Source organism: Ursus americanus, chromosome 12, assembly GCF_024610735.1.
Source record: "Ursus americanus isolate L20-20 chromosome 12, mUrsAme1.1.p, whole genome shotgun sequence".
Taxonomy (NCBI): Eukaryota; Metazoa; Chordata; class Mammalia; order Carnivora; family Ursidae; genus Ursus; species Ursus americanus.
The window spans coordinates 56,757,757-56,773,277 of record NC_142138.1 but is presented as its reverse complement, the minus strand read 5'-3'; the positions used below and the strand labels follow the sequence as shown (position 1 = coordinate 56,773,277).

The window sequence follows — 15,521 nt, the reverse complement described above, 5'->3', positions numbered from 1 at the left end:
TGTAAACCGACCGAGAAAGTTCACCTGAGTCTTTGATGTCCAGAGTCTTTTTTTTTTTTTAATTCTCAAGTTTTAGCTACATACTTATTTTATTTTTTCAAAAGATTTTATTTCTTTGTCAGAGAGAGAGAGAGCACAAGCAGGGGGAGTGGCAGGCAGAGCCTGCTGGGGGGAGCCTGCTTCTCCCCACTGGGCAGGGAGCCCGATGTGGGACTCGATCCCAGGACCCTGAGATCATGACCTGAGCCGAAGGCGGACGCCCAGGCGACTGAGTCACCCAGGCGTCCCTCCAGAGTTTTTATTGCAGATTCAACCACACATTGCCCATGTGGCTGACCTTTAGTCTTCAGCCCCTAACATCTTGTTTTTCTATTTTTTTTACAGTAGCCACTCATTTTGTGTGAGCCAAAACAGTCAGAAGAGAGCTGATTTCTTTACTTATTTTTGGCTTATTGGATTTAATCATTTTTACATGGAAACAATTATAAGGTCTCGTGTATTTAAACAGCGATCACATTTGTAGTCTAAACCAAGTATTTACGGGGTGAGGCCGTGAATTTATTGCCTAGCGAGGCTTTGAGATAAGCCATAGATATAAGTATAATTTTTATTTTCGGTGCCAGGCTATGTGCATTCCAGTGTCTGTGGCCCTGATATACATAATACAAAATTGTTCTCGGACCCATTTATAGTTCATATTGGTATTACTTCTTTGGTGGTGGGGGAGAGATGGTATATTACCTGCAGTATATTTTTAAAAGTTTTCTTAAACTGAACTTGTTTGCATTCTAAGGGGTATTCCGTAGCCTAATACATAATTTGGTTCATGTTATCTTATGAATGTTGTTCATAATAATTTTAATTTAGATCATGTCCTCTCTGTCTGCTTTCCCATGCTGAGGATACTGATTTTTCTTAGTTTTAGATTTAGAGTCAAGGCTCTAAAATGGTGCTAGTAATTCTTCCTATCATTCTACATTATCTGAACTTTCTATATTCTATTTTAAAATACATCTTCTTGCAGTAATAAATAGTGTTGAAATAGGGTGGTTTGTATGGTTACTTTAGAAATAGTAACAGTAGCATGCCACCAATGTTTTTTTATCCTTTTGCTTTTATTTTTAGGTCCATGGTTCAAAATCAGGCAAAATGAACATCTATGATGGCTTTCGACAGATGGTGAAAGAAGGAGGTATCCGCTCCCTTTGGAGAGGAAATGGTACAAATGTCATTAAAATTGCTCCCGAGACAGCTGTTAAGTTCTGGGCATATGAACAGGTAATTGTTGTCACCTGTGGAATTTCTTAACAAAGAGGAGTTCATAAACTGATTCAATAGCAATGAAAATAGAGTGCTTTTTGGGTTCTTGTTTTCCTGTGTAATAATTTTCCACTTACACACCAGGAGGAATTTCTCTTCCAGGAGATGAGAACTACATGAACTCAGACTCTTTATGACCAAACTCTAGAATTCTTAATTTCGTATTATTTATTTTAAAAAGACGTCTGTATTCTTTTCATAGTAGCACTTAAAAGAAATACAGCATTTTTGCTTATTCATTTTGAATCCAGAGGAGAAGCCGCGGGCTAACCTAAGTTTTATGAAAGCATCCCAGTCTAACGTCTGGAAGGAAAACTTTTAAGTTGGAGTCCTTTGTGCAATTTGACATTGCTATAAAGTTGAACTGAATTTAGAGTGAAAGCTCCTTGAAGGCAGGGGCTTGGCTGCTTCTCTGTGGAGTCCAGCCCTTGGAGCCTGGCGTGTGATAAGTGCTCAGTAAGTGTTTGTTGAATGAATGTCAGATAGTGGCAGACATCCTACAAGACTTGACTCAGGAGTTGTTTCCTCCAGGAAACCTTCTTCACTGTCACAGTTCCTTTGGTCTCCCTCTGTTGTAGCACTTTCATACGAAATTCTGATTATCTCAGTACTTCTTTCTCTCCTTAACAAGACTGAGCTTCCTTAGGCAACATTTGTTTTCAGGTTTGTCTTCCCAGCACCTTGCCCAGTGCTGGTGAGTCCTTACTGAATGAGTGAAAACACAGAAGTGCCCGAGCTGGAGTGTGAGCCCCAGCCTGTCTGAATCTCAGGTCTACTAAGGTGAAGGGAAAGATGTGTATTTTGAGCAGAAGCAGTGTGTGGACAGAAATGCAGGCACAGGAGAGCATCAGTCACTAAGGAAACTGAAGGTGGTTCATTTGGCTCTGGTGTAGTGGAATGTGTTTCTGGGAAGAGAATGATGAAAGCAGGCTGGACAGGTAGGCAGAAGCCAAGTGTAATAGGAGCCTTAATTTTATCCTGAAGAGGGTGAGGGGCCTATTGAAGCATCTTCAGTAGAGAAGCAAAATGAGTATATTTACATTTAAGAAAGATGAACCTGGAAAAAATGGAGAATATTCTAGAGGAGAGTGACGCCAGACTGGAGGCAGGGAGACTATTTAAGGAAATATTTCTATCATCCAGGTAAGAAATGATGAGCACCAGGAGAAGGTGGTGGCTGGACAAACTGGAGAAGAAGGAAATGAACTGAAAAATATTTTGGAAGTAGAATCAACGGGACTCACTGAGTGGTTATGGAAGTGAGAAAGAAAGAGGAATCAAGGATGATACTCTGGGTCCTAATTTGGGCAACTGCATACAGGGAGAATACAATAAGAGGAATAGATTTTGGGGTACAGTGACAGGTTCCATTTTGGACATGCAGAATTTGAGGCATCACTGCCACACGAATAGGTAACTCTTCAGTGGGACCGTTGATCTCTGATGGAGAGGTGGTTTCTGAGTTGAAGTCATTGGAATGGATCACTGAGGAAGACGTATAGAATGGAAGAATTCCGGGAATGTGCCCGGGGAGGGGGGGGGGAGAAGAAGGAGCCCGTTGGAGAGGAGACTGAGAAGTAATAGCCAGAGGGACAGAGGGAATGCAGAGACTGAGGGCCTAGACGTGAGAGGATGAAAAAGGATTTATCAATCCAGAGATAGGAGAGGTTGGTATAAAGTGTCCAGAGAAGTGAAGAGATGTGAAACCATTCTGAAATGAGTGAAAGTAAACTAGGGGGTGACAGAAATTGAACAGTGTAGACACATTTTTGGGGACTTACTTGAGTGAAGGGAAGGAGAAAAAAATGAGAGTGATAGATAAGAAAGATGGTGGGCAGAGGGAGGGTTTTGATAGGTTTTATCTTAAGGTGCCCATTGCTGAAGGAAGCATGTCAACACAAGGGAAGGTATAGAAGGGAGAGGCTGGTGAATGCAGCAGGTGCTCACAGGAAATATATGTGCAGTGGAAGGGCTGGGGAGACATGGGTGCCATCCAGAGGCCCTGGGAAGGATTGGCTTTGGTGGCATGGAGGACTCTACTTATGTCACTTTGGGAAGAAAGAAGATGTATGTGGCCGTGGATAATTCTGTGGAGGGTGGGCAGGAATATTCTTGCTTGGTGGCCTCTGTTCTTCCTTGAGTTCCCAAGAAAGGACATTTCCTGAGAATGAAGGAGGAAGTGGTATTGGAAGCTGGAAGAGAATAGATATATTGAAGTAGATGTTGTAACAAATGGAAGAGAAAAGGATAGACAAAAGAATTTCCGGGTTAACCTCCTGCTTCTCTCTGTTGATTTATCCACTTCTCCTTCGGGTCAGTGGTTAATTACCTCTGTAGACTCACTTCACCTTTCTAAAACAAGGAATCTGGTTTGCCTGGTTTATGACCAGTCTGTGTTTGGGCAGAGCCTTTCTTTCCAAGTTGTAGGAAGAGAATGGTAATAGTAATAACATTTACTGACTATTCTCCATGGGCTCAGCACTATGCTGTATTATATGTATTATCTTATTTAATCCTTTCAGCAACCTTGTGAGAATAGGTACTGTTATTGCAGATGAGGAAACACATTCACGAACTTGCTCAAGGGCCACGCGTCCCTGGGGTTCCAGCCCAGGTCTCGCGACTCCACAGCCGTGATATTAACATCCTGGTCTGTAGATATTTTTATTGCATTGGGGTCAATTTTACCCTTGGCCCGATCCGCTGTGTTGGTTCCTTAGTACTGGTGGGCCACGTGGGCTCTGGGGTTGACGTGGTAATGATAATGTGTTATTTTATGTGTTACCTATAGAAATGTCTTTCTCAGTTGTTCTGTTAATATTTGTTCCTTATTTTATTTATACTGGTGAAAATAAACTCATCTTAAAAAAAGAAAAACCAGGGTTGCCTAGGTGGCTCCGTCAGTTAAGTGTCTGCCTTCAGCTCAGGTCGTGGTTTCAGGGTCCTGGGATTGAGCTCCGCATCAGGCTCCCTGCTCAGTGGGGAGCCTCCTTCTCTCTCTGCCTGCTGCTCCCCTTGCTTGTGCTCTCTCTCCTTTTCTCTCTCTCTCTCTCTCTCGATCTCTGTCAAATAAAAAAATAAAATCTTTTTTAAAAAGCTATGAGGAAAACATCCAAAAATTGTGAATACTTTATCAACCCTATATTTTCTGGGAAAGAATGCTATTACTGTGTTTTCACAGAAGAGTAACTGGGTCCCATCTGTGGAACATCTGTGTTCTGTGGAAATCTAACTTGAAAAGCACTGTCTAGTAAACTGAATGTTTTAGCATCTGAGCTTTGCTTCTTTTCTAGGTATTGTTAATGCCGTGTATGCATTTGGAAAAACATCATCATATTGTCAATTAATTGATTACTGGGAGTTGATTTGTATTTTGGTATTTACTTAGCTCGGGCTGCCGTAACAAAATGCCGTGTTAGTTGTTTAAACGACAGACACTGCTCTCTCACAGTCCTGGAGCTGGGGGACCCAAGACCAAGGCGCTGGCCAGCTTGGTTTCTGGTGAGGGCTCTCTTCCTCACTTATACATGGCTACCCGCTTGCTCTGTGCTCATACGGCCTTTCTTTAGATGTGTATAGGAAGAGAAAGAGGGGAAGGGAGTGGAGAAGAGAGAACTCTCTAGTGTCTCTTTTAAGGACACTAATCCTTTCAAGCCCCCCCATGACCTCATCTAATCCTGCTTATCTCCTAGAGGCCCCATCTCCAAATATCATCACAGTGGGGGTTACAGCTTCAACCTAAGAATTTGTTGGGAGGGGGGACATGACTCAGTCTGTAACAGGTATTCATATACATTTTTTTAAATGTATTTATACAGTACAAGAAGTTGCTTACTGAGGAAGGACAGAAAGTAGGAACCTTCGAGAGATTTATCTCTGGTTCCCTGGCCGGAGCAACTGCGCAGACTATTATCTACCCCATGGAGGTAAGCTCCGTCGCGAAGCCTGACTGCGTGGATGGTGTCCGTTTCATTATCGATCGCTGGGTAACAGGTTATCCCCAGATTAGCAGTTTAACACAGGCATTTAGTATGTCGTGGTTTCTGTGGCTCAGTAGTCCAGGAGCCACTTAGCGGGGTGCCCCTGGCTCAGGGTTCCTCTGAGCCTCGAGTCAAGGTGTGGGTCAGACCTGCAGCTGCTGCCAGGTTCAACTGGGGAGCGGGTCTGCTTCCAGGCTCGCTCACGTGTTTGCTGCTGGGCCTCCCTGGCTGTTAGAGCTGGAGCTGTCGGTTCCTTATCACAGGGGCCTCTCCATTGGCTGTTTGAGTACCCCCACAACATGATAGCTGTTTCCCCCAAGTCGGTGATATGAAAGAGACAGAGAATTGTTAGCCAGCATTCAAGATGGAAGCTGCAATCTTCTGTCATTTCTGCTGTATTCTGTTGGCCACACAGACCACCCGTGGAAGAGCATGGGAAGGGACCACACACGGTGTGAACACCAGGCGGCAGGGTTAGTTGGGGGCCCTCTCAGAGGCTGGCTGCCACAACGTTGATAAGAATTATAACACCCATTCCTCTCCAAAGAGGTTCTGTACCATAATTTCATAGTAGATTTGATCAGGTGATGGTAGTCCTCGCTACACATCCCACCACTCGAGCGTGCGATTGGCGGACCATGTGCCTGGGGAGTTCTTTGTACAGCCCTCGAGCTAAGAATGGTTTTATACATTTTAAAAAGTTGGTTAAAGAGATTAGAAAAATATGCAACGGACCTGAGATTTTAGGCCTGCAAAGACTGAAATATTTACCATGTCACCTTGTAGGAAAAGTTTGCTAACTCTTGCTTAGAGTAAAAATGATATTATAGATGTGGCTATCTTTATTGATATGACAAAGGGTTTTTCAACAACTCATAAGATCTAAGCAAAATACACTCTTAATCTTCACCTTAATTTTATGCATATTAATATGCATATGGTATGCATATTAATATAGCTTTCCTTACAAGTATTTTAATATGGTTGTTCATATTATTCCTCACACGCCTCAAAAAATATCCTAACCGAATACATGGTCTTCCACTTATATCCTCCATCTCAGTTAATAACATCACCTTCCCGCCTCCCTGCTGCCCCCCTCCTGTGTTCCAGGCTAGAAACACTGGGGTCGTCCTGTACGCTACCGTTTCCCTCACCCTCCATATCTAATTGGTCACCGGTCAATTTTAAGACATCTGCGAATTATTTTCTCTTTTCTCCGCCCTCATTCGGATCCTCTTTACAATAAATAGGTCTTCTTGGCTCTAGTGTTAGCCTTTCAGTAGACGTTATATGTGAGAGATAACACATCAACAAATTGAGAGAAAATATGTGCTAGGTATTTGTTCTCTGTAAAATTACTTCCTTTGACTTCCATGATGACAGAATGAATATAAATGATAATATTCTGTTACATTCTTCTATAACTAGGTTATGAAAACCAGGCTGGCTGTAGGCAAAACTGGGCAATATTCTGGAATATTTGATTGTGCCAAGAAGATTTTGAAACATGAAGGCATGGGAGCTTTTTACAAAGGCTATGTTCCCAACTTATTAGGCATCATACCTTATGCAGGTATAGATCTTGCTGTGTACGAGGTAAGTCTGTAGCAATCTTTTGAATTTGAAAATGTAGTTAAGTAGTTGTTATTGTTAGAATTTGACTTTATATAAAGAAGCACATATATACCAAGAAATAGTTTGTGACTAAAAGTAGATTCAGGGGTGCGTTATTTGATCATTTTTTTTCAAGTACCTTGAATATGAAACCCCATATGCCCGTAGTCACCTTCGTATCAGATTTTCCCTGTGCATTATTTCAATTAATGAAGAGTGCGAACTCACGTTATAGAGTATAATCATTATAGAATTATAATATAATATATAATTGTTCAGCTTAGAAGATGGTACTAGGGGTTTTTTTGAGGAAAGAGGAAGTAAGCAAAAGGCATATTTTCTTTGATTTGTTAAAATGTGTCATAAAGCCGAGAGACTGACATGGATGGTACAGATTTATCCCTGGCACTGAAAAGACAGCTTAGCCCACAAATCTTGGATCAACTGTGCCATTTAAACCATTTAATAATTTACGAATCTGACAAACAGTCTCGGTTTTTGCCTTGAAAACACTGAAGTTCTGGGCGGGGAGAGAGAGAAGCCAGCAGCTACCGCACTGAGCGGGGAGTTGTGCTACGATGGGAGTAAGCCTGTAGCAGAGGCGGGAGGTGGAGCGGGGAATGCAAGCTTTCTTAGAAGACATACGTTTTTTTCTAAACAGCTTTATTAGGATATAATTTACACACTGTACATTTCATTCATTTAAAGCGTACAATTCAGTGGCCTTTGGAATTTAATTTAAAAATTGTAGCAAAATGTGTGTAACATAATATTTGCTATTTTAACCATTTTTAAGGGTACAGTTCAACACTAGATAGCTTCTGCTTCTGTGTTGTTGTTTTTTTCTTTTTTTCCAACAATGACCATCCTGGTAGGTGTGAGGCAATGTTGCATTATGCTTTTGATTTGCATTTCTCTGATAATATGTGAGGTTGCATCTTTTCATAAGCTTTTTGTCCATTTGTATATCTTTTTTGGAGAAATGTCAAAATTTTTTGCCAATTAATTTTGCTGAAGTATAGTTGAGACACAATGTTACATTAGTTTCAGGTGTACAATATAGTGATTCAGCAACTCGATATGTTATTGTAAGCTCACCACAGTGTGGCTCCCATCTGTCACCATACAATGCGATCACAGTGCCGTCGGCTCTATTCCTTATGCTGGGCCTTTCATGCCCGTGACTTATTCCCTCCATGACTGGAAGCCTGTACCTCCCACTCCCCTTCACGACCATTTTGCCCATCCCCTCCCTCCTCCTCCCCTCTGACAACTACAAGTTTGTTCTCTGTATTTAAGAGTTTCTGCCTTTTTTTTTTTTTTGGTTTGTTTGTTCATTTGTTTTGTTTTTTAGATTCCACATATAAATGAAAATCATGGTATGTGTCTTTCTCTGTCAGACTTATTTCACTTAATACCCTCATAATACTCTCTAGGGCCATTCATGTTGTTGCAAATGGCAAGATCTTATTTTTTATGGCTGAGTAATATTCCATTGTGTGTGTGTATGTGTGTGCGTGTGTGCACACCCACTCCTTATCTTCCTTACCCATTCATCTGTCCATGGACATTTAGGTTGCTTCCTTGTCTTAGCTATTGTAAATAATGCTGCAGTAAACATGGCTATGAATTAGTGTTTTCATTTCTTTGGGTAAACACCCAGCAGAATTACTGGATTGTATGGTAGTTCCATGTGTAATTTTTTGAGAAACTTCTGCCCTGTTTTCCACAGTGGCTGCACCAGTTTGCATTTCCACCAATAGTGCATTAAGGTTTCTTTTGTGCCACGTCCTTGCCAACACTTGCTGTTTTTTTTCTTTTCTTGTGTGTGTGTGTGTGTGTGTGCATGTGCGCGAGCTGTGGGGGTAGGGGTAGGGGCAGAGGGAGAGGGAGAGGGAGAGAGAAAATCTTAACCAGGTTCCATGCCCAGCATGGAGCCCGATGTAGGGCTCGATCTCACAACTCTGAGATCATGACCTGAGCCAAATCAAGAGTCAGATGCTTAATCGACTGGGCTACCCAGGCACCCCTATTTCATGTCTTTTTGATTCTAGTCATACTAACAGGTGTGAGGTGATGTCTCATTGTGGTTTTGTGTTTCCCTGATGATTAGTGATATTGAGCATCTTTTCACATATCTGTTGCCTTTGCCCATTTTTAATTGTTTTTTTTTTAATTGTTGTTAAGTTATCAAAGTTCTTTTTATATTTTGGGTATTAACCCCTTATCAGATGTGTAGTTTGCAAATATATTCTCCCATTCCATAGATTGCCTTTTCACCCTGCTGATTGTTTCCTTTGCTGCACTGAAGTTTTTAAGTTGGTGAAGTTTCTTTTATCTATTTTTTTCTTTTGTTGCCTAAGCTTTTGATGTCCCAAGAAATCATTGCCGAATTCCGTGCCCTGAAGCTTTTATCCTGTGTTTTCTCTTAGAAGTTTTAGAGTATATGAGGTCTTCTGTTTAGGTCTTTAATCCATTTGGAGTTAATTTTTGTACGTGGTATAAGGTAAAGGTCCAGCTTTATCCTTTTGCACGTGGATATTCGATTTTCCCCACAGCATTTGTTACAGAGACTGTTCTTTCTCCAGTGTGTAGTCTTGGCATCCTTGTTGATCATTTGGCCATAGATTCGAGAGTTTATTTATGGACTCTGTTTTGTCCCATTGATCTGTGTATCTGTCTTCAAGGCAGTCCTGCACTGTCTGCTTACTGTTGCTTTGTAGTATCTATTGAAACCAGGGAGGATGAGGCCTCCAGGTGTATTCTTCTTTTCTAAGATTATTTAGGCTCACTGGGGTCCCTTGAGATTCCACATGAATTTTAGGGTGATTTTCTCTTTTTTTTCAAAAGTTGCCACGGGGATCTGAGCAGAGATTGCATTGAATCCGTAGATTGCTTTAGGTAGCATGTTACTCTGCTTGCACTACCGTAACAATAATGTTCCCCACGTTAGCATAGTCTTATACTTAAAATATTATATATTTAAAAAGTAGATACGCATATGTATTTTATACAGTTACTCTCAATCATTGCCTTCTAATGGAAATACAAGCATGTAGGAGCATAGGGGGAAGGCACGGCCTGGGGATCACTTCACTGATGCTGCTCCCTGTTAAACAAAAAATTCCACTGAGACTCATTTTCCTCGTTTCTAAAATTGGCAGAATAGCTCCACCTCAGGGAAGGGACTAAATGAAGTAACGTATGTATAAAGTACAACATTAGGCGATGCAATTCGTAGAATTATATTGTTTTTATTAATACTCCCCGTGGAAAATGTCCTTGAGATACTCTATCAACTGCTGTTGATCTTCACCTTTGTTGAGAAGAAAATGAGCAACCAGCGCAAACGTCATGTGGTCACGGGTTCTGAATCCTCACTGGCTCTCCCCACCCGCCCCCACTCCCTGCAGAGCCGCTCCCTCCCACAGTGGCTGCTGCTCCTGGGATTGTGCCACTTGATCTTGCAGAAATGTGGCCTGTCTCTCCTAAGGACACGAGTGGCTAAGAAAATGTTCCTGCTGAGTAAAAGCAGTTGTCGAGTTAGTTGTTCACTGTCTTTCTTCTTTTCTGTTTCTCCGGCAGCTCTTGAAGTCCCATTGGCTTGATAATTATGCCAAAGACTCGGTAAACCCTGGAGTCGTGGTGTTGCTGGGATGTGGTGCCTTATCCAGCACCTGTGGCCAGCTGGCCAGCTACCCCTTGGCCTTGGTGAGAACACGCATGCAGGCTCAAGGTGGGTTTTGTTTTGTTTAAAGATTATTTATTTATTTTAGAGAGAGCGCACATGCAGGGGTGGGAGGAGATGGAGAGGGAGAGGGAGAGAGAAACCCAAGCAGACTCCACACTGAGCAGGGAGCCTAACGTGGAGCTCGATCTCATGACCCTGAGATCATGACCTGAGCCGAAACCAGGAGTCGGACACTTAACCGACTGAGCCACCCAGGCACCTCTTCATGTAATTTTAATACCACAGATACATTGCACTGTCTGTATATCTGTGCTTTATGTATAGACAGAGTAAGATTTTTTTTTTTGCCCATGTTGAGAATGCATGTTTTAAGAGTAAGCTTTAGTATCTAGATGGATTTGGGTTTCGATTCTTGCCCCAAACGACTTTGGATTTTCATTTTCTCATCTGTAAATGGGAATGAAAACTGTGCAGTGTTGTAAGAATTAGCAGCAATATATGTGAAGCACCTGGCTTTTGGCAAATTCTTGGGACGTGGTGGCTGGAATTGTTTATTATTGGACCCTACAAATTTTGGACTGTGATCCTCCTCATTGTGACACTGTCCTCTCCCTTGGCTTTTGTTTGTTTGTTTCAGAGAGGGAGAGAGAGAATCCTAAGCAGACTCCACACCCAGTGGGGAGCCTGACTCGGGGCTTGATCTCACAGCCCTGAGATCATGACCTGAGCCGATATCAAGAGTAGGACGCTTAACAGGCTGAGCCACCGAGGCACCCCTCCCTTTGCTTTGATTACACTGTGTCCTCCTGGCTTTTCTGCCAGCTCATTGATTATTCTCTTAAGATTTGCTGGCTTTTATTGCTATTTAAAGTACGTAGCCTGTGCCTTTCTTTTCTTTTTGGCTCTTTTGCTGACTGGTCTCACTCATCCACTGTCATTGTTTAAATAGTGGCCCTGGGTATCTACAGCTCTATTTCCAGTCTCTCCTCCAAGGACCAACCACCCCCCCACCCCCAACCAAGCCGTCACTCATTAATTAACGAATACTTCCAGAGCCCCAGTGGTCAGGTGCTGGCAACTCTGCCAGATGCCAGGGTTAGAGCAGTCCCCACGTCAGATGTGGTTCCTGCCATTGTCGAATGGAGAAGACACACAGTCATCAAGTAAACAACCTTGTTAAACCACCTCCCCCTTGTTAGGGGAGCACAGAGCAAGGAGCTCTACCCTTACTTGGGAGCCCCAGAACATTGTCATTCAGGCTCAACCTGGAAAGATGGGTGGAAGTTAGCCGGGCAAAATCGGTGGGGTGGAAAATAAAGAGCGTTCTAGTCTGAGGAAAAGTATACGTGAAGGCACTGAGGCAGGAGAAATGGGGACCGTTTGAGGCACTGAAAGATCATGTGGCTGGAGAGAAAAATGCAAAGTAGTAACTAAGTATTTCATAGGTATTCTCTCATTTAACCATCACAGCCATCTTTGGGATTGATACTAATATCATCTGCATTCTACAGATGAGTAACTGGGGCAAAAAGAGATTAAGTAACTTCCTTAAGGTTATACATTTGGTAAGTGGTGGAGCTAGACTTCAAACTCAGGCCGTCTGATCGAAAACATCACCTGGCAAGGCCTCCCCTCCCATCTGCCAACTCCATCTCAGCCCTCCCGTGGCCCATAGAGCTGCTGTCTTTAAGGTCACGGGCTGATCATTGTACGCCTGTTCAGGAATCTCTGTGACTCTCCAGTGTCTTCAGAATAAACTCTAAAGTTTTTAGTGGGAATTTCAAAGCTGGTAGTAATGTGGCCCCACTTTATTTCTTCGCCTCCCGTCCATTTCCCCACCGCTGCCTTGGCCGCCTCACGCCACTGGGTCCCCTCTGTGTAATAACCACATGGGGCAGCAGCATTGTCCCCAGCACATGCATGTCCCCGCCCCCATCTTTGTTGTGCCAGCAAAATGGACTCTCCCTCCCTCCCTTACTTGCCTCTTGAGGTCATTTGCGCAGCCCAGGGACCCTACGTTTTCCCCAGTTTCCCAAAGTGTTCCCCCTGCTCCCCTTAATTCCCAGGATTGAACTACTCTCTTTTCAGTGTGTGGTTAATGAGGAGGCGTGGTGGTGGCAATGTGGGGCGGTAGAAAGCACAAGAACTTTGGAGTCAGAAAGATCATCTGCTCTCAGCTCTCCCGCTTACTGGCCAAGTGTGCCAGGCCAAGTTTGTGCATCTTTCTAAGCCTCCAATTCCTCATTTATAAAATGGGTAGAATACTTACCTCGCGGGATTGGTGGATAAAGTAATTAACCGGTAGCTAACACATAGTAATCACTCAGCATAACTGTTGTTATCACTGATAATTACGGAACTCACTATAAGGTACCGTGCAAGGGGAACGTAAAGGGGTACTTTCCTGGGCCCCTTGCAATAAATATTATCCCTACATTATATTCTCGAATGTCAGTCGGAATCGTAATTGTATATGGTAGTAATAACAAGACATGCTTGAATATTAAATTAGCCTGGTTTCTTTTCTTTTCTAGCCATGATAGAAGGAAACAAACAGATGAGCATGGTTGGCCTCTTTCGACGGATCGTTTCTAAAGAAGGAATCCCAGGACTTTACAGAGGCATCACCCCAAACTTCATGAAGGTGCTCCCCGCGGTGGGCATCAGCTATGTGGTTTATGAAAATATGAAGGAAACTTTAGGAGTCTCCCAGAAATGACATGTTGAATTTTATGCTTTAGCGTGATTATTGCAATTTCCAACAATCTCTGGAGTGACTTTTTCTCCTAGAATTACTAGTCTATGGCAAAAGAAGTCCTATATTTCTCACAAAAAAAGGAAGAGCATATCAATGATTACTTTAAACATTTGGGCTCAATTTTATATATACAGAAATGTCAAAAATCATAGTTTTGATAAGCTCATACAATTTTGAAAAGGCCACAAAAATTGTATTTTTTTCTTTTCCTATTAGTACCTTTCTATACATCTCTGCCCTGAATCCTAAATCTGGAAAATGTATTGCTCGAATTAAATGTGTTTTGCATGGTAATTATAAATCATTAATCTTTATTTTGCTTGGTTCAAGTTTATGCCAGTTCCTTAATACTTAAATGTCTTTTTCTACAAAACAAAATGATCAGAAAAACTTGAAACTTGCGTTGTTTTATGTATTTTGAATGTCTCTGTAGACTTCTTAAAATTTCCTTTGTAGAACCATTAATAGAAAATCATTGCATGAAAACATATCTTACAGCAGCCAAGTAAGTACAGGGCTTCCATCCTTATCTTTCTTGAAGCTGAATGAGGATGAACTTAAGTGGCAGAATTCCAGGGCACGTGAATACTCTAGTCCGTTTATATTTCTGCATAAGGAGGAGTGATGAAATGATATTTACTTCAGTGGGCCCTTTTCCATTTTCCTTGCACTATTACTTGGTTCCTGGAATGGCACCCTGGTTGTCCGTATATTACTGTTCAATTATCAACACAAGGCAACTTATTTGAAAGCTTCTGTTTAGTCTGTCATCGCTTTGAAAAGCACCAGGAAACAGAACCCTCTTACTTGTATCAGCTTCTTCGGAGTGTCTCTCTTGTCTTTGTCCCTCGTTTCCTACTTGAATCAGATTCTGTTTTCATCAGGAAAGGTTCTAGGGAGCGTTCTTGGTCATCTGACGTTTCCTAATTACACGATCATGGGTGAGTGACATTTTCATTCCCCCCACACTGTTGACTTTGTTAGAACCTACAGTTCTCAATTTGGACAGCACAAACCTAGGAAATCAGTGCGTTTTAATAGTAGTAGGTATTAATATTATGTATTAGGTACCTATGTTTAAATGGAAGGCCCACGTTATAAATATACATTCATATGCTCCCTTACCCCAAGCTTTAGGAACATGTTAGGATAAGATTTATAATATTGATAGCATATTTTTCATTTTACTAAACATTTTTGTAGTCGGCCATCTTGTTTCGATTTGTGTGGTTAGGACTTAGACAGTTATTAGTCAAAGTTGTCCTGTAGCTTTTCAATTTAGTTCCTAAACTCACGTTTGATTTCTAGTGATTTCTGTTACAAATTGCCAACATTTTAGTGACAATCCAGTGATGTACTAGGCACTTACTTTATTTGAACCTACCTCTTATATTTTCTGAACCAAAGAGAAATGTTGGAGTTGTGTTTGTGAAACATATTCTGAAATACAGTTTTTAATACATTAGTTATGCCTGATAAATGTCTTGGTATTTTTATAATACCTGTGATAAACACAGGACTCTATTTTTTCTTCAGGGTTGTTTATACTTTCGTGAGTAATCCAGAAATGACAATATTAAGGTACATGATTAGCTTTTTCTTTTTGTTACTCGTAAGAATTATGGGATGAATGACCAGAGTTTCAAGCTACTGAAAAACAGTCATTGTTCATTATGAATTTAAATTGTTTGCTATTTAACATTGTAAGGTATGAATGTGATTTATCCGTGCATCTTGTATCTTTTGAAAAAATCATCTTGTGTCTTTCGAAAAGAGCCCAGAGTTGAAGATGTTTATTTCTAGTATTACTGCATATGTACTTTCCATTTATATTAAAAAAGCTATATATTTATTTTAAAAATGACTTGTTTCCTCATTTAAAAAAAAATAGGCCACCAAAGGAAAAAAAAAAAAGCTGTATCACAAGCTTCTATCCCTGGCAACAGTTCGAATAATCCTTTTCACATCTGACTCCATATAGTCTTTCCAAATATTTTGGCTTTTCCTGAACAGCCACAGCAGTTGTCTCTGTCATACATTTTGGCATAAGATGATGTTTTTCCTGATGTCCCAATTCCACGTTTACTAGTTAGGGTCACACCCCCGGGGGTTCACAGTGTCAGGGAGAATTCAGAATCATGGGCTTTCTTGACAC

At 41.5% G+C, this 15,521-nt stretch overlaps 1 protein-coding gene across 1 annotated transcript in view; it reads left to right on the top strand.

Moving 5' to 3' along the window:
- LOC123795134 (mitochondrial adenyl nucleotide antiporter SLC25A24) overlaps positions 1-15,227 on the top strand; it is a 50,326-nt gene extending 35,099 nt beyond the window's left edge. The window contains exons 6-10 of the mRNA XM_045801628.2: positions 1,126-1,278; positions 5,139-5,246; positions 6,732-6,899; positions 10,503-10,653; positions 13,143-15,227. Of these exons, the coding sequence (XP_045657584.1) occupies positions 1,126-1,278; positions 5,139-5,246; positions 6,732-6,899; positions 10,503-10,653; positions 13,143-13,327 (765 nt within the window). The 3' untranslated portion in view covers positions 13,328-15,227. The remainder of the gene's footprint in view (positions 1-1,125; positions 1,279-5,138; positions 5,247-6,731; positions 6,900-10,502; positions 10,654-13,142) is intronic.
- Positions 15,228-15,521: the final 294 nt, after the last annotated feature.